This window comes from Sceloporus occidentalis, unplaced genomic scaffold, assembly GCF_023333645.1.
Source record: "Sceloporus occidentalis isolate IW3139 unplaced genomic scaffold, rSceOcc1.0.p SCAF_3, whole genome shotgun sequence".
Lineage (NCBI taxonomy): Eukaryota > Metazoa > Chordata > Lepidosauria > Squamata > Phrynosomatidae > Sceloporus > Sceloporus occidentalis.
This window is the reverse complement of record NW_028316983.1, coordinates 141455658-141476338: the sequence shown is the minus strand read 5'-3', so window position 1 is coordinate 141476338 and position 20681 is coordinate 141455658. Positions and strand designations below refer to the sequence as shown.

At 39.5% G+C, this 20681-nt stretch overlaps 1 protein-coding gene across 4 annotated transcripts in view; it reads left to right on the top strand.

The window, feature by feature from the left end:
• The first annotated feature begins 224 nt into the window (after positions 1 to 224).
• Positions 225 to 20681, top strand: part of OTULIN (OTU deubiquitinase with linear linkage specificity) — a 50406-nt gene continuing 29949 nt past the window's right edge. For 3 of the 4 annotated variants that reach the window (XM_089516474.1, XM_089516471.1, XM_089516473.1), the window contains exons 1-8: positions 225 to 913; positions 2686 to 2902; positions 4363 to 4692; positions 8544 to 8620; positions 9928 to 10031; positions 11920 to 12063; positions 12635 to 12760; positions 13892 to 14161. In XM_089516474.1, the coding sequence (XP_089372600.1) occupies positions 2688 to 2902; positions 4363 to 4692; positions 8544 to 8620; positions 9928 to 10031; positions 11920 to 12063; positions 12635 to 12760; positions 13892 to 14161 (1266 nt within the window). In that variant the 5' untranslated portion in view covers positions 225 to 913; positions 2686 to 2687. Of the gene's footprint in view, positions 914 to 2685; positions 2903 to 4362; positions 4693 to 8543; positions 8621 to 9927; positions 10032 to 11919; positions 12064 to 12634; positions 12761 to 13891; positions 14162 to 18151; positions 18403 to 20681 lie in introns of those variants that run through there. The other variant, XM_089516472.1, reaches the window with a different exon arrangement.

Sequence of the window (20681 nt, the reverse complement as noted above, 5' to 3'; positions counted from 1 at the left end):
GAAACTTTTTGTCCTATTTTCATGGCATGAAAATTAATAATAATAAACAATTATTCCTATGGGGAAGCAAAAGAGACACTCCTTCCTGGCAGCCAAATGCAGGAAATGCCTCTGCTGCAACTTGCAAAAGAAAGCAGCTTGACTCGCTGCAAGGGATTGTGGGAGATGTAGTCCCACGTGGGCAGAGCTAGATAAAGGAGGAGGAGGCTGAGCCAAGGGAAATTATAGAGCTAGGACCAAGTGCCTGACTTAGAAGACACATCCAGGGATAGCAAAGGAGCATAGCAGCCAATAGAGCAATGCAGTATAACCACCTGGCAAAGGAGAAGAACATCCAAAATGCACAAAACTGCTTGCAAACATGAATCTTGTGCATTTTGTTTGGCTCCATAAAACTGTCATGGTGGAGTTTGGATATTGTTTTGGAGTTAGAATAGAGGCTGCATTTTTCTGATGGCTCTGAATCCTCTTTGGAGAAAAAGGAAAAAGAGAGGAGGCAGGGATCTGGTTGCAGTGATAGAGAAGAAAGAAGGAAGGAAGCAAGAAAAGAGAAAGGCAGCAAAAGGTGAGAAAGGATTGGGGCAGCTTGGATGCCTCTGATCTCCTTGCACATCAAATGCAAGGCTGCAGGACTTTGCAAGAGGGAGGCTCCCTGTGTTTGTATTGTGTTTCCCCCCCTGACAGCTGCACTGATCCTGGCTTGCTGAAACCCAGCCCCACTTTCCACTCCAGAGAAGGAGAGAACTGGTTCCCAGTGAGTCCAGAAGCTGGCTCTTCTTGTGTGGCTCTGTATGTCGAGCTCTGCAAGAGAAGAGGCGGAAGCCAAAAGGGATCCTTTTTACAAAAGAAAAGGAAGAGACTCCACTTCCATCCTGCTGAGTCCTGTATGTAGCAATTCAAGGGCTGCTGACAGGTAAGTTTCCTACTCCAGCATTTAATGCTTGATGTGTGTTTTTTTCTTGGTATTTTCCCCCCTGTAACACTTTAAAGCCAAGGGACTCAGCCTGCTGCTGCTGCTGCCTGATCCTAGGCAAAACCAAGGTGCATCTACACTGTAGAAAGAATGCACTTTGACACCACTTTTAAGTGTTGTGGCTCCCTCCTACAGGATCCTTGGATTTGTAGTTTTACTTCTTTTTTATATTGGTGGATTTGTTGCTTTTTTTTCCTGCTAAAGAGTGCTGGTGCCTCACAAGACTATAAATCCCAGGGTTCTGTTAGATGAGCGTAAAACTGGTGTCAAACTGGACTATTTCTACAGTGTAGATGCACTCCCCTTGCCCCACTGAGTACATTGCAGCCCAGTGAAGTGGTTGCACTACAGAAGCCCAGCTTACAGCTCTCCGGGATTCAGATCCTGGTGGGTTTTTTTGAAAATAATAATAATAATAATAATAATAATAATAATAATAATGTCCAGATTTTGGTGGAAAGTCCCCCTTGTGCAGCTCTTATATGGTGATCCGGATCCTGTTTCTTCACAATGAATAATGATCAGGTATGAGAGCCAGCGTGATGTAGTGCTTTGAGCTTTGGAATAGGACTCTGGAGACCAGGATTCATTCATATCCCTGCTCAGCCATGGAAACCCACTGGGTGACCTTGGGTGAGTCGCACTTTCTGAGCCTCAGAGATTGGCAATGGCAAACCTGTTCTGAAAAAACTTGCCATGAAAACCCCATGATAATTTATGGCCTTAGGGTCGCCAATAGTTGGAAACGTCTTGAAGGCACTTAACAACAACAAACACGCACAAAAAAAAGCATGCTTAGGTTTGGCTGCCGTAAAGGATCTGAAACTTTATACAGGATCCAACCTATTCCTTACATCCGTAACAAGCCAAACATACCTGGTGGCGCAGTGGTTAAATGCCTGTACTGCAGCCATTCACTCAAAACCACAAGGTTGCGAGTTCAAGACCAGCAAAAGGGCCCAAGCTTGACTCAGGCTTGCATCCTTCCGAGGTCGCTAAAATGAGTACCCAGACTGTTGGGGGCAAATTAGCTTACTTGCTAATTAGCTTACTTGCTGTTCACCGCTATGATCTTTGGAATAGCGGTATATAAATAAAACAAATTCTTATTATTATTATTATACCTGGTTGTAAGTAATGAACTGTGGAGGCAATCATCCACTGTTCACATGGGTATTTTGTATTTGAGTTTTGCTTATGTTTTATAAAACAGTGTACACTTGATCTTAGCCAAAAGGCCGAGTGTACAGTGTACAGTGGGCCCTCCACATTTGCTGGGGTTAGGGGCATGGGGCCCCTGTGAAAGTAGAAAGGCCACAAATAAAAAAAAAACCCACTATGTTTTTAACCCGAGAGAACACCTCTCTAGGAATCTCTAGGTCCCCCATGGCCTAAAGCTTTACTGTGGTCAAGATCTGCCTGATGATGACTATGAAATTGCGCTGGAGGACCTACAAATGCCTAGAGAAGTGTTCTCTCTAGGAATCTCTAGGTCCTCCAGCATGACTTTTGGCAGAAGTTGACAGTCAAGTCACACTGGAGGATCTAGAGATTTCTAGAGAGAACATATTAATCAAATCCACAAAAATCAAAGCTGCAAATTTGGAGGGCCAACTGTATCTCCCAATTTCTTGTTTTTTGCCAGAACCTTTTCTTTTCCTTTCCTTCCAAAAGCCTATAGACTTGAAACTACCTTTTTTTTTACTCTGTAGAGATGAGCAGAGGTAAAGATGAACCATTTTTCACGCCAGCTGAGGGTGGAACTATTGCTCTTGCTACTGCTGCTGCTTCAGATGAGAACAAACTAACCGACCAAAGATCAGATCCAGAAAGACAAGTTTGCACTAGCCCTGGCATTACAATCCTTACAGACAGTACAAAGCGAGTCAAGCTCAGTAGCACTAGCCAGGAAGAAGACAGCCAAGAATGGTAAGCTCTTTTCTTGACCAAGGCTATGTATTATGTAGTTCAGGTTTTGCCATTGTTTCTTTCTGGTGAATTAAATGAGCAAGTCAGGAGAAATGTAAGCTAATATGCAGCACCTGTTCTAGTAAAAGATGGTGATAGGTTCAAAGGTAGGGGTCTTTTGTACGTCTCCGCTTCTTTTTGCTGGCTTTCTCATTTGTTCCCACTTTTGTGTATTTAATCCACAAATGTTGCAGCTGATTTCCCATGCCTCCTTCTATAATACAGCTGGAGAGGGAGAGAGAGAGACAAAGAGGAAAGGGAAGAAAATAATTATTTGTTAAACTGACCCCCCACAAAATGCTTGCACTTGAGGTTCAGTCACAGCTTAACAAAATAAATAATAACGTGCTTTGATTTCTGGTGAACACTGATTTCCTGTGTAATTAATTTTACACAGATATCACTTGTATACACATGATAAATGTAGACATCACTTTTGCTTGGTATACCTGAGGTGAAGATTTTGATGGTGGATTTCTGTGATCAAATTGAAACATATGCCATATTCATTATGCAAACACACAATTTCTTACATAAGAGTTGTTCTTCATATTAAGATCCTGTTAACAAAGGGCTGTCTATCTTTGACAACTTGTTAGTGATCCTGCCCTTCATACTCTTTAGATGGATTTTTTTTTGTTGCGTGCCATCTAGGTTTCATCCAATTGTCTCCTCTGCCTTATATTCCAAACCAGGGATGGGCAACTTGTGGTCACATGGACTGCATCTGCACTATAGAAATAATGGAGTTTGACACTGGGATTTGTAGTTTTACAAGTCTTTAGCCTTCTCTGCCAAAGAGTGCTGGTGCCTCACAAAACTACAGATCTAGGACTCTGTAGGATGGAGCAATAGCAGTTAAAGTGGCACCAAACAGCATTAATTCTACCGTGTAGATGCACCGATAGTGATTCCATCGCTCATCATCTTTCCTTTCTCCATTTATGCCCTGTAGGTTGTAGAAACGATGTTAAACAATATTCAAATGCTCTAAAGAAAATGCTTCTTTAGTTTGTTAGCTAAAGTGTTAAGTAACATCATGGCCCCATATAGAAAGGCCAAAATAAAGCTGCTTTGGGTCACTTTGGAGGTATGCTGTTTAAATGACATATGCGCTCTAAGAGGCTGGAAGCCATGCCAAAGCCACGCTCTGGTCCTAAGGACTGGAAAGCAGCTTTGGCGCAGCTTCTGGCCTCATAAGATGCATGTGTCATTTAAACAGCATACCTCCAAAGTGACCCGAAGCAGCTTTCTTTTGGCCTGTTTGTATGGGGCCATCAAGACATTTGTTTTCTCTGTTAGACTTCACTCCTTCTCAAATGGTTTCACATCCATATTGGACTTGCTTATCTGTGTTAAGAGTTAAGAAGCTTTAAATCCTGATACGGATTGCTTTTTCTCTCCATATATTTTTCTTATAGTCCTGGGATGTCACAGCAAAAGACAAAGAGCACAACTGGCCCCTCTGTTACCACAGAAGAGAAACGGAAAAAACGTTTTTTTGGCATACAGTTTCCCAAGAGTAAAAAAGAAAAATGTACTCCTCATGAGAAAATGGCACCTACATGTACAGGCACCAGCCACAAAGGGAAACCTGCATTAATTGACAAAGAAGACAATAAACTTTGTACAAAGAAAGCTCAGAGAGACAGTTCAATAGCATCTCAACCCCACCAAGATAATTCCCACATTAGTAGAGGAAAACTGTCTACATCAATCATCTCTTCTCCCATGGAATCCTCTGTAGATTTGTGAGTTTGAGCCATCAAAATTTCATTGAAGAATCCAATGTCAAATGTTGTGATTTGTTGAACTGCATTTTTCCTAATATGTGATAGATAATATAATTAGGATATATTTCATTGGAAGGGTTGGCAGGTTTTCATTTGCTTTAGGATTATTCTTCAATTAAGTAAGACCTTACAACCCACTGTGGATATAGTATTGATTCTCTCCAAAATGCATTTTGCAAATATGGGAAAATGGGCTCTTTCCTTCCCTTTTTGCCATTAATTCTTTCATCTCTTCCATTGTCTGCTTTAAGCATTTTTTAATATTGTGTCTGCACCAACACTAACACTGGCTCAGGCTAATAAGGTTACCTCTTATTCTCACAATGTAATTTCAAATCCTTGTTTAAATTGGCACATTTACTTATCTGTTCTTTCCCCAAATTTCTCTAGTTGGGGTGAGATGAATAGATAAATAGAGAAAACAACTGGTTTGCATTAAATCTCTACTTTGATGCTTGCTTTTCTCATAGTGACCATGGTAAGTATCCTAATAGCTTGCAAAAGATGAATGGATGTGGGAAGAAGAAGAAATCTTAATTCTTTAAGTGGCAGACTGCATAATTAGAGTACTTAGCCTTTTTTTCTGGACCAAGCAGTCTTTAAATCCCACAGTTAATAAAACAGGGAAATGTCTAAAAAGAGAGATGATAATCATAAAAATAGTATCCTGCCTTTCTTCCAAAACTGTGACTCAGGATGGCTTATAATTTCAAATGAGTAATACAGTTAAAAAAATAAAATGCAAACTTGATTTGCTATTTTGTATAAGAGACACTGTTTCACTATACCATTGTATTTAATGGGATTTGAGCATCCACAGATTTCGGTATCCATGGTTGATCCCAGAACAAAACCTCAATGGGTACGAAGGGTTCACTGTACTGCATTTGTTTTGGTCCCAACCCAAGGAATCTTGGGATTTGTCATTTGGTGAGGTGTTCAGAAGATACCATGGTATCCTGGGAAGATAGAGGTGGAGAAATAAATCGGTTTAATTCTGTAGTGTAGACTGACACTCTTCGTACCTTTGGAATTATAGTTTAGAAGAAATTAAAAATGGTTTAGCAGAGAATTCTAAATGCCTCACTTGTTCCTTTCTGGCAAGAAATAATTTCCTCCAAGCAGGGAAGCTTTCCTCAAGTTTCTTTTTTCTCTTCTATGCTAACAAATTGTGTGTGTGCATGCGTGCGCATGCTGGCACAATTATTTACTATTTATTTATTTCATTTGTATGCTACTTTTCCCCCAGAGTGGCATCCAAGGCAGCTCCCAGACAGTCATTTTAAAAAACAATAAAAATGGAAAAAACAAATAAAATCACTACATAAAACAGTATAAAGTCATTTAAAAGACATACAAAAAGATGAATAAAGCATACCAATAAGAAGTTTCCCTGCTTACTCATTAAAAAACCTGCTTAAACAAACAAAATCTTTGCTTGCTGGCAAAAAGAGAGCAGAGAGGAGCCAGCCTAGTCTCCTGTGGAAGGGAGTTCCAGAGGGTGGGAGCAGCCATTGAGAAGGCTCTGAACATTGACAGCAGTGGACATGCATGCAAGTTTGATCTACATATTCCTAGTATCTTATCTAGTGATATTTCCCTATAGTACTCTAAGCAAGTTTTATTGAAACACAGGGTATGTGGTCAGGGAAAAGAAGAGTAAACCTTTTGGCATCATCACCATCTACTGAGAGTAGCCTTTTCAAGGCCAAGATGAAGCAGAGTTTAATGTTTTCATGGTATTTCGCTTAACTGCAGGTTAAAACCTTGTTAACAGGTACATAAATGCTGCCACACTGCAGAATTAATGCAGCTTTACACCACTTTAAACTGTCATGGCAGTTCTAACCTATGGAATCCTTGGATTTGTAGTTTGTTGTGACACCAGAGCTCTCTGGCAGAGGAGGCTGAATAACTCACAAAATTAAAAAATAACCAACCCAGAATTCCATAGCATTGAGCCATGGCAGTTGAAGTGGTGTCAAAGTGCATTAATTGGACAGTTTAGATAGACCCTGTACTTAGCTTCCAAGGCAAGTCTTGCACTGTAAGACATAATCGGTGGAAATGTAGTGAGGTCTTTCTTAAAAACAAAACAAAAAAAGGGAATAGATAAACAAGCTGCTGGGGAAAAAAGAGGTGCAAAGTCTGTGTAGCCTGGCTTCAGCCAATCTTCAGAGCCTGAAAGAACCTTGCTGAGGAGGTGTTATTAGAGACACATTAGCAGAGTGCCAGTCCCTAAAAACTACCTTTGTTTTTCCAAGCCCCTTTCCATCCTGGGTTGCTGTCTCCTCCAGTCCAGTGGGATGACTTAGCATGCATTTTGATGGTGGTGAAGTCCCTATGGCTGCCCTTCAGCTTCCTTACAGTGTGATCATCAAGCTACAGTTGGTCCCTCTTCAATTTCATTTTGGTATGCATTTTACTTGGCCACTTATTTGTTTTCCTGTTTTACAGATCTGCTTTCTTAAAAGAGGAACATCCTGATTTAGCCAAATTATTTGTAGCATTGGGTTAGGTCCAGAATTGTGCACGCAGAAGAAATTCTCACTCTGGTGCTATTTCTGTGAAGTTGTAGATGAGTCTTCCATGTAACACAGCTGTAGCATGAGCATATAGCCAGAGGTGCTGTGCCAGGGAGTATCAATGCTCTGAGGGAACAAAAGCACGTTTCTGGATTTCAGTTATTTTTCCTTGCATCCTACTTAGAAAAGAAGAAGAACCATTTTGCTTGCAGAAGAGGTTGTCCATACATGAAAGGGCACATCTGCATCTAACCCAGTAATAACAACAATATTTATAATTTATTAGTTTGTTTCTTTATCCAAAATAAAAAAAACAGCTGCTTCCAGTTAAAAGTGAGGTAGGAATTATATGGCCCTGTATGTGTTGTTGAATTGCAACTCTCAGTATTCTTTATCATTGGCAACATCAGCCAGGGATACTGGGAGCTAAAGTCTTAACAACATTGAGAGGGCCACATGTTTCCCATCCTGGTTTAAAACAAGAAGACACAAGTGGGGGGAAAATAGCAAAATATAAACTGTAAATCACACCACCACCAATAAAAATCCACTTGCTGGGATTTCACTGTGGAATTTCCCATCAGGGTCCTCTGAGAAGTTATTCATGAAGGGAACAGGATCTTGTCTTGCAGCATATGACACAACCCAAGGGGCTACAATCAAAAGTAAAATGGCCCCCACCCAGCTGTTTGGTTGCATGCACAAGGCTTTTCTAGTACCAACTATAAGGGAGCCTTAATGTAATGCTTTTAAAATAAATCCCATTTGGGTTCAGTGGGATTTGTCTCAACAGTTGTGAGCACATGATTCACCTATCTTCTTTTTCCCCCTCTGAAGTGGTTCTATGAGTGGGAGAGATTACATAGGTACTACCCTTGCATTTAGCTATTTTGTAAGGTTTGCAGGCTGCTTTTGAATGCAACTTGATTTTTGTGTCCCTTTTGTATGACTTCAAAGGTTCTGCCATCACCAGCAAAATGCATTCTAATCTGGGAGGCAACAGCCTGTAGTCCAACCAAAAAAGATATTGTAGTCCAGCCCAAAAAGGTGTGTCTTCCTGTTACTTACTTTGGCTTATTATTATTTGTAGTATTTACAAATAATACTTCCCTTCCCTTTCCTTTTTCCTTTTCTTCGGCTGTTGCTTAAATGAAGATGCAGTTGACTTCTGTAGTTTTTTTTTTTAATTGTCAAGTTTGTTAATACGGAGTATTACTCAAAAAGAAATCTCTATGTGGACTAGACCTTTGCTGTTATATGAAGTGTGTATTGATGTTGTTGCAGCGAGGAGGACATGTACCGTGATGCAGAAGAACTAGAGAGAGAAAAAGTGTTACTTGAGTGTGGGACAGGCTCCTCAGGTACATTTTAGTACTATTTGTGTATGACGTGAGGTGTTAGTTGAATAAAAAGTAAACCCTTTTATTTCTTAGGCTAGCCTTGTAGCAGAACAAAATTGCTGATCAGAAGGGCAAAGTTTCACTCAAAATATGATGCTATTCCCAAAGAAACAGTATTCACTTTGGCTTTTCATGTTCTCCAACAAAATTGCTATTTCTAGAGCCCACTGTCTGCCAAAGCTAGAAGATAACAGACAGTTCTCTGTGCAAAGTAAAATTGGAGAACATGAACATTCTCACTTGAACAAGACCTAGGGTGAATCTACATGTTACGTTTGTTCGTATAACAGTTGTAATTTAGTCATCCAAGGCTTTGGTGAAACTTCTGCAGACACCCCTCATACGTCCCACATTTGTTTCATGCATTTTCCATCCCTGGGCCAGTTCATATTTCTCCCTACAGTCCTTTTGATTTTTGAAAGGAGAATTCTTTTCTGAGTTTAAAAGGAAAGGATAGGGAAAGAAGGAATTGGCTTTAAGGGGCGTACCTAGAGATAAAACTAGATATGCTTCCCTTTAAGTCAGTTTTCTGCTTTCACTGAAACTTCAGCCTGATAGAAGGAAACCAGGACATTAGCTTGTCTTTAGACCACTAGGCACTATTTCTGCCCAGGTTTCATGGCAGAATGAGGGCAGCATGCAGTCCTTAGCTCCCATCAGTGTCTGTGTGTGCATGCCATCAAGACATCTGTTGACTTACGGCAATCCTTTGAATTTTGTACGGTTTTCTGAGACAAGGAATACTCAGTGGTGTAGCCTATAGCACCTGATATTCATTGGTGGTCTCTCATCCAACTACTAATCAGGCCTGACCAGCTTAGCTTCCAAGATTGGGTAGGATTTGGTGCCTTAGGGTATGCAGGCAGTAGCGCATATGTTGGGAAGATCTTGTAGCTAAAAATTTTTTCTTGCAGCCTTGTCCCCATCAACCTGTTCCTGTTTTTGTGCTCTGTATATCCATACTTGAAACACTCCTTTACATATACAAAGTGAGAGCAAACTCATTTTTAAAAAAACCCAATCTACTAAACTGAATATAGAAATTGCTGAGAGGATTTTACCTGAACATTTTGTAGAAAAACTGATGCTCATACCAAGTATCTTCCACACAGGCTTAAGCAAATCTTAGGTTTTTGAGATCATGTGATGGACAAAAAGCATGTTGGGATTTCTTTTTATGTATATATAATTAACGTTTTTAATGGCAAAGAACTGTGCCTCCTGCTTTTTTACTAAAATGCATTTGTCTTGTCTTAATTGTTATTCAGATTTTCTAGAAAATAAGCTAAGTGTTGAACCTGAAGTAGACATTATGGATTACTGCCAGGAAGAATGGAGAGGAAATACTGCTCAAGCCAAATGTATACGAAAGGTCTGATCTTCTTTTGCTTTGCAATAGTACATTATTAAAAAGTTGTATTACCAGGATTTAACCTCTTAGATGTGTGTTTGTGTTCACTGGTTTTTATCCCACTTTTCCAGATGCAAGTCTTTACAAGTAACATATTACAGAAGCACATGGGGGTGTGATAATCTTTCTCCCTATTGCACTAATGGTGATTTAATGATGGGAGGAGGACGCTTGCCTCCTCCATGTGATAATATACTAAGTTGTTAAGCCAGCATGATCCTTCCCACAAGGCAAGTGGTGGTAGATTCCAGTGCTCACAACAGGATTCATTCTGTGTGTCGAGATTGTTTCCCAAATTTTTGATAGTGCAGGCATTTCTGAATTGAAATTGGAGATGTTCTTTGCTCTGAAAAGATTCACTTAAAGTGTCTAAGATAAAAATTATCCTCCCTCAGTAGCGTCCATTCCTTGTATTTTATCCTCAGTTGTTCATGCAGTAAGAGACCTGCTGGATCCAAATAAGGCTTCATGTAGCCCAATACCTTGTTTCTAAGTGCAACCAGCTTAGTTCTGCTTTGTGGTTGGAAAAAAGTAACCCTTGCCACTCTGCAGAAGGTAACAATAGGAAGCATCTCTTGTGGGGGAATAATTGTCTCTTTCAGTCACACTGTAAGCCATGAATAGGTAGGTACCTTTGGTACTCCAGATATGCTGGAATATATCCTGTTAGCTCCAGTGATTAGCCAAGTGCTTCTTTGAAACTCACCCAGTAGGATTTGAAGGCAGTAGCCATCTCCTTTTTTGTCACAGATCCTGCAAAATTCTTTCTGGATTTTTAAAGCTGCTAACCTATATAAAATATGAAACCATTGCTTGGTCCTGGTTTGCTTTACCTAACTACAGCTGGAATGATCTCTAAACTGGAATAAATTCATGTTGCTTAGTTTTTTAAAAATGCTGAAGCTTTGACTCTACTACTATTGGACCAAAAGGTAGAGAGAGAAGTGGGATGTGTGACAGAAAGGCTTAGTGTGGTCCATTCTATGGCCTTTTAAAATTCAATCTGTTAGGGTATTTTTTACATTATTTTTCAATTATGTTATCTTTTAATATTTGTTTAATTGTGTTTGAATATTCCAGTACAGTGGATTGGCCTACATCCAAATGCTAGACCCAGCACAAGTAGACTGTGTGTTTACCATTTAACAATAGTATGGGTCCCATATAGGAGAAAAGCAGGATATTAAATAAATAAATAAAATCCAGTAATCGTTTCAACAGTTTTGCTCTAGTTGGGACCAGCAATTTTATATTATTTCTAAATATAGTTTTGAGCTGCCTTGAGTCCCAGTTTTTAGGGAGAAAACAGGGGTATAGGTTCAATAAATTCCCATATGTCTTAATTGTGATTTAGGGCAGTACTACGCAAAGCAATAGTCCACGGTGCCAGTCCATAAGCCGTCAACTACTAGTTCATGGAGAGTTTTCAGGAAAGAAACAAACAATTGTAGACAATGGGCATCAATAGTACTGGTCCCTGGCAGATTGGAGAAGGGAAAATGGTTGCTAGTTCCCCTCAGAAGCACCGGTTTGGATGGTTATTTGAGCTAGGTCTATATTTTAGTGTGGGCAGTTCGTGAGCAGATTTTTACTGTTTTTACAATTTTTGCTGGGTTTTACTTTACTATGTGATATACATGTAAATCAGTTCTCAAACCTGGGTTCCTGAAGCAGTATCAGTACGTGAAAAAATTTACAGTTGTTAGCTGAGAGATGCTGAATCATAGTCCAGAAAAGTAATTTTTCCAAGGGTTGGTTTAATACTCTGGATAGCTTTCAAAGAACAACTCCTTTGGTTTTTGAGTTGTGGACGGTATGCATCTAATCACAGTTTCTGCTCTCCATACAGGGCTACGAAGCAGTTTCACACAGATTTATTTCAATCAGAAGAGTACGAGGGGACAACTATTGTGCTGTCAGAGCGACATTGTTTCAAGCCCTTAGCCAAGCTACTCAGCTTCCAGACTGGCTCCAAAGAGAGGACATGGTGATGGTAGGTCTCAGAATTTAACACATCACTTGATAGATGGCATTTGTTGTTGTTGTTGTTTTGTTTGTTTGTTTAGCAGATATTTGTATGTAATAATTCACCAGCCTTCTACTTATGCATTTGAAAAACAGCAAAAAAAATATCTGGATGGGATTCTGCTCTCTGTCCCCCAATCTAAGGCAGAAATAGGTATCCTTTAGACTGTCAGATATTTTGGTCTACAGTTATCACAATCCACTGACTGTGTTGGATGGTGCTGAGAATTGTCCCTGTTCTAAAGAACCAATACTGTTAAACAGCTGTAGAGAGCAGGAATCAACTATTTTGCATCTGCACTGCATCTGCACTGCAGAAATAAAGCAGTTTGACACCGCTTTAACTGCCATCACTCAGTGCTGTGGAATTTTGTGATTTGTAATTTTGTGAGATATTTAGCCTCTTTCAGAGAGCTCTAGAGCCACAACAAACTGCAAATCCTATGGTTCCATAGCAATGGGTCATTGATTCAAATAATTGCATCAAATAATTAGAATTTGTTGCAAATATTAACTTTTTATTTTCTGAAAATTTTTAGCTACCACAGAAGCTGATCATCAAATATGACTGGCTTGGGCACTGGCAACTCAGACAAAAATGGACTAATAATATTGAAAACCTGGTGGATGAAATAAAAGAATGCTTAATGCTACTAAAGAGAAAGGTTTGAAAAATTCATGTGTTTTTTACTTGTATTTGGAGTCTGACTGTCCTATCAACTTAACATAATCTCTCAATATACAGAACCTGCAATCAAAGATTGGAGAAGAGCTCGCAATTTTATTCACACCAATTCGGCACCATCAGTCCAGGCACTGAAACAGGTTCCTGTGTGCCAGTTACGCTTTCAGATGTTTTCCCTTGAGTATGAAAAAGATGGAAAGGGTGGTAGGGGCTAGGTTTAGAAACAAAGTGTTCTTGCATCCCATGGAGGTGTATGAACCAATGGCTTGACCACTTGCTCTTACTGTAAACGTTTGGACCGGGAGACAAGTCAGAATTTAACTTTGGGGCAGGGAATGGATTTTGTTTTTTTGTTGTTTTTTTTAAATGTGATGCAGACTGGCTTTTATCAAAGTATTTTAAATGTTTTGCAACCTTTCACTTAAAGAGACTTTCTGAAAGGAAGGGTATAAATCCATTAAGTAAATAAAAATCCACATGGAGAATAGCATGTATAAATCCTGCTGGTATCCACTCTTAGTAGTTCTGGTACAGGGGCCTGAATTAAATACATTAGGCATCACAGGGTGACATAAAATAGGGAAGAAAAGTTTTGAACAATGCAATAATCATGAGAGGTCTCTCCCAGGATGAATTTGAGGATACTAAATTGCTTGTTTTGCCAGCTGAGCCAAAAAATTTCCTGTCCATCAGACTGGCTAGGGACTTGTGTTTTTGGTTTTTTCTTGTAATGTGTTCCTGTGCTCACTTGCATGAGTCATCTGGAGCTATCTGTTCTGTTGATGCCCTGCTTTATAGTAGGTGAAGGCAAATCATATACCTCCAGCCATTTTGGACTTCATCACATATAATTTGTGGCCATTAGTCATAATGGAAGCTGATCTAACTTCTGACCACCTCAGTTACATAGTACTTGCCTTCTGCTTGTGATGTGGAGTGTATTGTACTCTGGTATACAGATGGTTTTGCTTTCAAGTGGAAAATTGAACTAGACAGGCCTCTAGTAAGGTACCAGGTCATAGATTTTCAACTGAAGATGTGTATCCTGCTGGATTGTGGGTGTCATTGTTGGCACCTCATTTGCTTAATCTTTGAATGTTTGCCTTTACAGTGGAAAACCATGGCTGAAATGAAAACCCACACAGAGAGGCAAGCAGCTTGTGATGAGCTTTTTAGAAGTGAAGATGATGAGTACAAGCTCTATGAAGCTGTGAAATTTCTTATGCTAAGCACTGCTATCAAATTATATGAAGATAATGAGAAAGGAAAAGAGGTCCCTGTGTTTGCCTGGCTTCTGTTTGCTCGGGATACATCCAGCAATCCTTCCCAGTTAATGGAGAACCACTTAAATCAGCTTGGTCACACAGGAGGCCTTGAACAAGTAAGCTCAATTTTTCTATGGATTTGTAGAACAAGGAGTGATTCTCTGTTGTATGCTAGAAACAAGAAAGACAGAGGCTGGTGCAGACTGGTCTAGAATTTAACTGACCTTTAAACCCCAAGGCAGGGTTTAATGATATCTAGAGATCTACCTGCCACACAAAGGTGCAGGAAATTTAAAAAGCCCAAGGGCAGACATGAAGCATCACATGTGGGTATGTATCTGAGAACAAAACCTCTTTGAATGGTGGATGATCTTATTTCAGGGTGAGGCATTTGTGCTTGACTGCTCTGGAGGATGCTCATCCCCTTCAGAGAGCATAGGTAATTTGACTTTAGGTTTGGTAGATTTGGGGTGAGAATTTCTTGGCTTAAGATTATCATTTTAAAAAGTTCCTAATAGTACAGCCTGAAGTGAATATGAAGGCATTAATAGTTTAAGCTGCATAGATCTTTCTTTTTTTAATCCTGGTCAAACAAATGCTGTTTTGGTCACTCTGCACGTCATTGCTGCCACATTCTTACACTGCTGCCATAGAAAACTTGTTGGTAATCACCATCATTAATGTTAGCTATAACAATATGATCTAGAGTATGGGTACACAACCTTTTTGACTTGCAGAGCCCTAAGGGCTCCACAGAACACAGGTTGGGAACTGCTGGTCTAGTGTATAAGTTATAGCAAGGATGAAGAACCTACAAACTGCATGTTGAATCCAGGCAATTGGAATTCCCCAGTAAACTTTGAAACTTCTTCTGCAGCCTTCATCCCTTTCCCCCTAAATTTATATCTGATCACTGGCTAGAGATAAGAGCTGGCTTTTCCCAGCTCAGTGCTGAAGATACAGAAATTTTCTTCTGTGTACTGCAAGGAAAAAACCTGTTATTTCTGATCAGTGATTAGAGATTACTTAAAAGCATTACAACTTACACGCTGTGTTTGAGAGCCAGCGTAGAATAATGGGTTGAGTGTTGGACTATGACTCTGGAGATCAGGATTTGATTCCCCACTCAGCCATGGAAATCCACTGACTGACTGGTAAGTCACACACTCTCAGCCCCAGAAAAACCTGTGATAAGTTTGCCTTAGGCTCACCATAAGTAAAAAATGACTTGAAGGCACACAACAACAAACATGGTGTGCTTAATATATTTAGTAGGTAAATGATAACATTGGTAAGAATTATACTTGGCACTGCCCACTTTGTTTTGGCTTTACCCGTGTGCCCTTAGTTCTGCCCGTTGCTGAAATTCAGCCTCGAGACCTTTCCCAAGTTAGCATTTGGTCCTTCAGTAATAAAGAATTCCTTATGCCTGAATTGAGAGTAGGTCCAGTTGCCAACTCAGATTTTGTGTGCAATCAAATGTATGTGGGTGAAGGTGAAATAACCTGAAAAAACAATGCATTTAACTGGGTAAATTAGTACAGTAATTGAACTGAACATATCAAAAATGAATGGAAATCTCTTAAGGAGGCAAATAATGGCTACACATGAATGGTCTTGTGTTGGTAGTTTGAAAAGGTGGGTTTTCCAGGTGGAAGTGTTGAAGGATTGCTGCTCTAAACCTAATGATCCAGACAATAAACAATTCCACAATCACATGAAGTGCTAACTTCATTTGTGTGTGAGGAAGTTTTAGCTTGCTCTTAGAATAGTGTGCTTGTTTAACATGCAATCTCATTGGGCACACTGCTCATAACAGTAAGAGAACCTGGACTTGTACTTAATAGTGTTTTCTCAGGATGTGTAGAAAGGTCATCTAAATGTTATATACATTAATATTAATGTCTGGCATATTATAAAGTTCATGCTTTGAACATTTGAATGTATGAGATGCAAAAGCTTCCCAGTTTATGTTTTGATTGTTTGACTGTATGACGTACAAAAACTGGCCATTTATCTAAAAGATAAGTTCTGTGTGTGGTCTACAGTAGACAGCCAGGCAGAAAAAAGACCTGCATGGGCCCTTGATATCCGTTGGGGTTTGGTTCCAGGACACACACACACACACACACACCCATGGATAACAAAATCTGTGGATACTCAAGTCCCATTAAATACAATGGTGTAGTAAAATGGTGTCCCTTATATAAAATGGCAAAATCAAGGTTTGGTTTTGGGAATTTCTATATTTTTAATATATTTTCAAACTGTGGATGCTTGAATCTGTAGATTAAAAAAATCCATGGCTACAGAGGGCTGACTGTACTTCTGATGTATTTATGTGTCTTAGGAGGTTTAAAATTACTAGACAGAAAAATAAAATAAAGTCAGATAGTGATAGGCTCATAACCAGTGGCGTCACTAGGGTTGGTGTCACCCAGTGCGGTAACTTATGGTGTCACATCCCCATTGACCTCCTCCCATTTCATACCATATAGAATCCTTAGTAATGCTTTTTTGTACAAATATTACTTGTAAATCATAATTCCCATATACTACTGAATGTAATGCTAATAGTTCTGACATAAACAGCTAGAAAATTAAAATTATACCTTCAAATTACAATATCATAATCACAGACTAAATGTATTTACATATACACAGTGAAGATTTGGTTAAAATGTGATGTAGTTAAAAAAATTAAAAATAAAAATTTCAAAAATTTCATTTTTAAAAATAAAATTTTGAAATTTGAAATTTTAATTTTAAAAAATTCAGAGTCCACTCTTTTTCTTCTTCCACTGAGCTTTCTCCCCACTCCCACCATCTCTTAAAGCATTTTAAAGGGAAGCAGATGAATGCCACAGCCTGTTTCTGCCAAAATGTAGGTGTTTGAGAAGCAGTGGTGTCATCCTCAGGTCACCTGGTGCAGTCGACACACACACACACACACACACACCAGTGACGCCACGTCTCATAACAAAATATTGTCTTGAATCCTATTGTTGGCTCTAATTAGAGTAAACCCACTGAATAAATGTAATTTATATTAATGTTGACCAACCATTCAAAAATGGATTCAGTAGGATTTACTCTAGTCAGAATTATAAATTGGATTCAGGCCATTATGAACAAAATCAACTGAGTCCTTGTTCTGTTGGGGAAAGCTCATCAGCAAAACTATGAAACAAATCTACCCTCCCTACATAACCTACCTATGCACACCCTTAAGATTTGCTTTAGAGGGCTGGAAAACCTTTCCAAGCAGATTTTTAAGTGGCGTAGAGGGTAGAGTGGGGAGGGTCAAAAATTGAGTTGGTATGTGGTCTTCACGGTGGAATAATCTTCTCTAAGATTCAGTGATGGGCCTCCTCCTTCAACACAAGGATCCATCTGGATCCTGGCCTATGTCTGTACTCATTGACTATTAGTCATGGGCCAACAGAGTGGTAGTTTGAATATGACTAGAATGTGATTAAGCCACACACTTATTTGATAGTCACGATTGGTTTTGATTTTAGGTAAACTAGTTTAAGAGAATAGCTTTCTTCAATTAATGGTGCTATTTTTAGGTTGGAAGCTGGTACACCATAAGCTTAACAACTGGTAATTATGATTTTATTTTTAAAATTGTATGATGTTAGTCAAATGATTATAGCTTAAAATCAGCTACTGGTTGTGTGTGCTAATGTAATAAGATGTTGGCAGAATTGTTCAGTGGTGGGAGAAATTAAAGACAGAAGATACATTCATCACACAATGTTACATTATCTTTTGGAGAAGCATGTGGAACTGGTCTTCACACAGAGCAAGAGGGAAATGGAAAAGGAATTGAATCAAAATGCACATAGGGGTCCCCCCCTCCATAGGAATCCCACTGTTTAAATTAGTCCCAGAAAATAGTTCTGTGACTGCCGTGCAAACATGTCCTCTGAACTGGGCTGAAATGTTGTTTTCTTAGTACCGATTTGGATGGATGTGATGTTGATCCAAATCTCAGATGTGTGTGTAAATCCTATTTCCATGCACATAGAACCTAGCTGTATTGCAGTATCCAAGTATTTGTTTTAAATAATGCATTACTTGTTCTCGCTCTTTTCTGCTAGGTGGAGATGTTTCTCCTGGCCTATGCTTTGCAGCATACCATCCAGGTGTATCGTCTGTATAAATATAGCACAGATGAATTCATCACGTTTTACCCCAATGAGCCAGAAGAGGGTTGGCCAATAGTAACCCTTATAACTGAAGATGACAGACATTATAATATTCCTGCTCGAATGTGTAAAGAGACCAGTTTGTAAAAAGAAAATTAGGTTTTTTTGCCAGATGTATAAACTGAATAAACCATTTAAAAGCATCTCTCTTAGTTTCTTGCAATATTTGTAATTGTCTTAATGAAGGGATTATACATTGCACGCCACATTGGGAAAAATATCTGAAACTGAAAGCTATATGAAGTTTCTTTGAATAATTTCTTTCAAGTAGAGGCAAAAATAATTTATCCAGTCAGTTCTTGTATCTGCAGTGGTTCTGTTTCAGGCCTCACCCCCACGGATGCCAAAAACTGTGGGACCTCAAGTCCCGTTGCTTGCCATGAAATAATGGGCCAGGGCCATCTGTGGATGTTCTAATTCACGGATTGCAAGACCTTGGTTGGATGGGCTGACTATCCTATGTTTTTCTGTAACAAATTTTCTATAACAATATTTAATTTAATGAAGATACATTCTCCTGTTTTCTTCTTCCAAAGAAGGGAGCTATCTGCTTCTTATACCAGCTTTTAGAAATGATTCACTATGTAAATCTATAGCCTCAAGACACTAAAGCAATTTTTACAACCAGTTTTTGCATTGCTTTTTATTTCAGTGAGTCTGTTCTAAGTATGACTAATTCTCAATCCAAGCTATTATGTGGAGCTCAGAAAATGGTTGCAACTTAAATATGTGCAACCTTTTAGTCCACACCAACCTCTCATTTTGGGCATATAGGTTGACATCCTGTTAGGGACATGAGCACACACATACACTTCCCTTATGCATAGGTATATTCTTTTTTTAGGCTTGTGTGAATTGTTATTCCCTCCTGCAGCACCCAAAGCCACTGCCCTGCTTTATTGAATAGACTTCGGTTACCCCTGCATGGCCATTCCATGCTTTGTGGGGAGCTATATACCACCGCTGACTTGCTAAAGAGTCTCTGAAGCCCTGCATATAGCCATTCCATGCTTTGGGGGAAGTGGACAGAATCACGGAAGCATCTGGCTGCATTCCCATAACCAGATGCAAAATGTTAACATCAGCACTGAGATCCACTGAAATGGTGTAATCATTTTGCATCTGGTTACAGGGATTTAGCCAGACATTTATGGGATCCTGCCCACTCCCCTTAAAGCATGGAATGGCTACATGGGAGGCTTCAGAGGGTTCATTAAGTCAGCAGTGATATATTTGCCTGAGACAAGTGACTTTGCCTGTGCTGGATGGGCTTACACTCCCTTTGAAATCTCAGGCTCGTAGCTTGGGTATTCTAGACTCAACTCAGTCTGGATGCCCAGATTTCAGCAGTGACTAAGAGTGCATTAGCACATCTAAAACTAGTGCGCCAGCTGCACCCATTCCTTGAGATGTTAGATCTGGCTACAGTGACTTGCCTTGATTATATCCCATTTGGACTACTGTAAGGCACTCTACACGAGGCTGCCTTTGGAAACTATTCGGACTCTTCAGTGAGTTCAAAACGCTGCAGCCAGACTGCTGACCAGGCCCACTTATAGAGAGCATGTCACTCCCTTGTTGAAGCAATGCTACAGGTTTGTTTCTAGGCTCAATTCAAAGTGCTGTTCGTGACCGATAAAGCCCTATATAGCTTGGGTCCAGACTACTTTAGAGACCGTATCTCCCCATACTAACCTACTAGAGCCTTAAGATCTTCAGGAGAAGGCATTCTCTTGCTCCCACCACCATCCCAGGCTCGCTTGGTGAGGACACGAGAGAGCCTTCTCAGTGGTTGTTCCCATCCTCTGGGAGGATAGACAGGTCCCCTCCCTGCTGGCCTTTTGCCAGCAAGCAAAAATCTTTTTATTCAGGCAGGGTTTTAAAATCATGACAGGGTGGCTTTTTTATTTTGGGTATGCATTTTAGATTGTTTTTAATTTTTGTATTATTTAATCTTAATTTTATACTGTTTTAACTAGGGTTTTTCAATTGTTTTTAAAATGCTTTTATCTTGTGAGCCGCCTTGGGTCTCTTTTTGGGAGAAAGGCGGCATAAAAATGAAATGAAATAAATATTGTTCAGCCTAGCATATGTCTGTATGCTTTGCCGGGCCATACAGGATTACAGCTGCAGTGTGATATCCTCAGATTTAGGAGACGTCGGAAAATTTGGCAGATGCATTTAATCCTGAATGTTCTTCAGAAAAACTGGATTGGTGCTTGTGTGTTTTTCATCCCTTCACAGATTAAGTTGCTCCAAGGACAGAAAATGTTTCTAGTGCAGGCAGCAAAACAAAATATATACATTTTTTTAAAAAGCAGTAAACGCCAAAACAACAACTAGATATTTGCACAGGTATTGCCTGGGGTAATTTTAACACATCTGCTTTCATTCCTAATTACTCATTAAGGCATTCTGAATT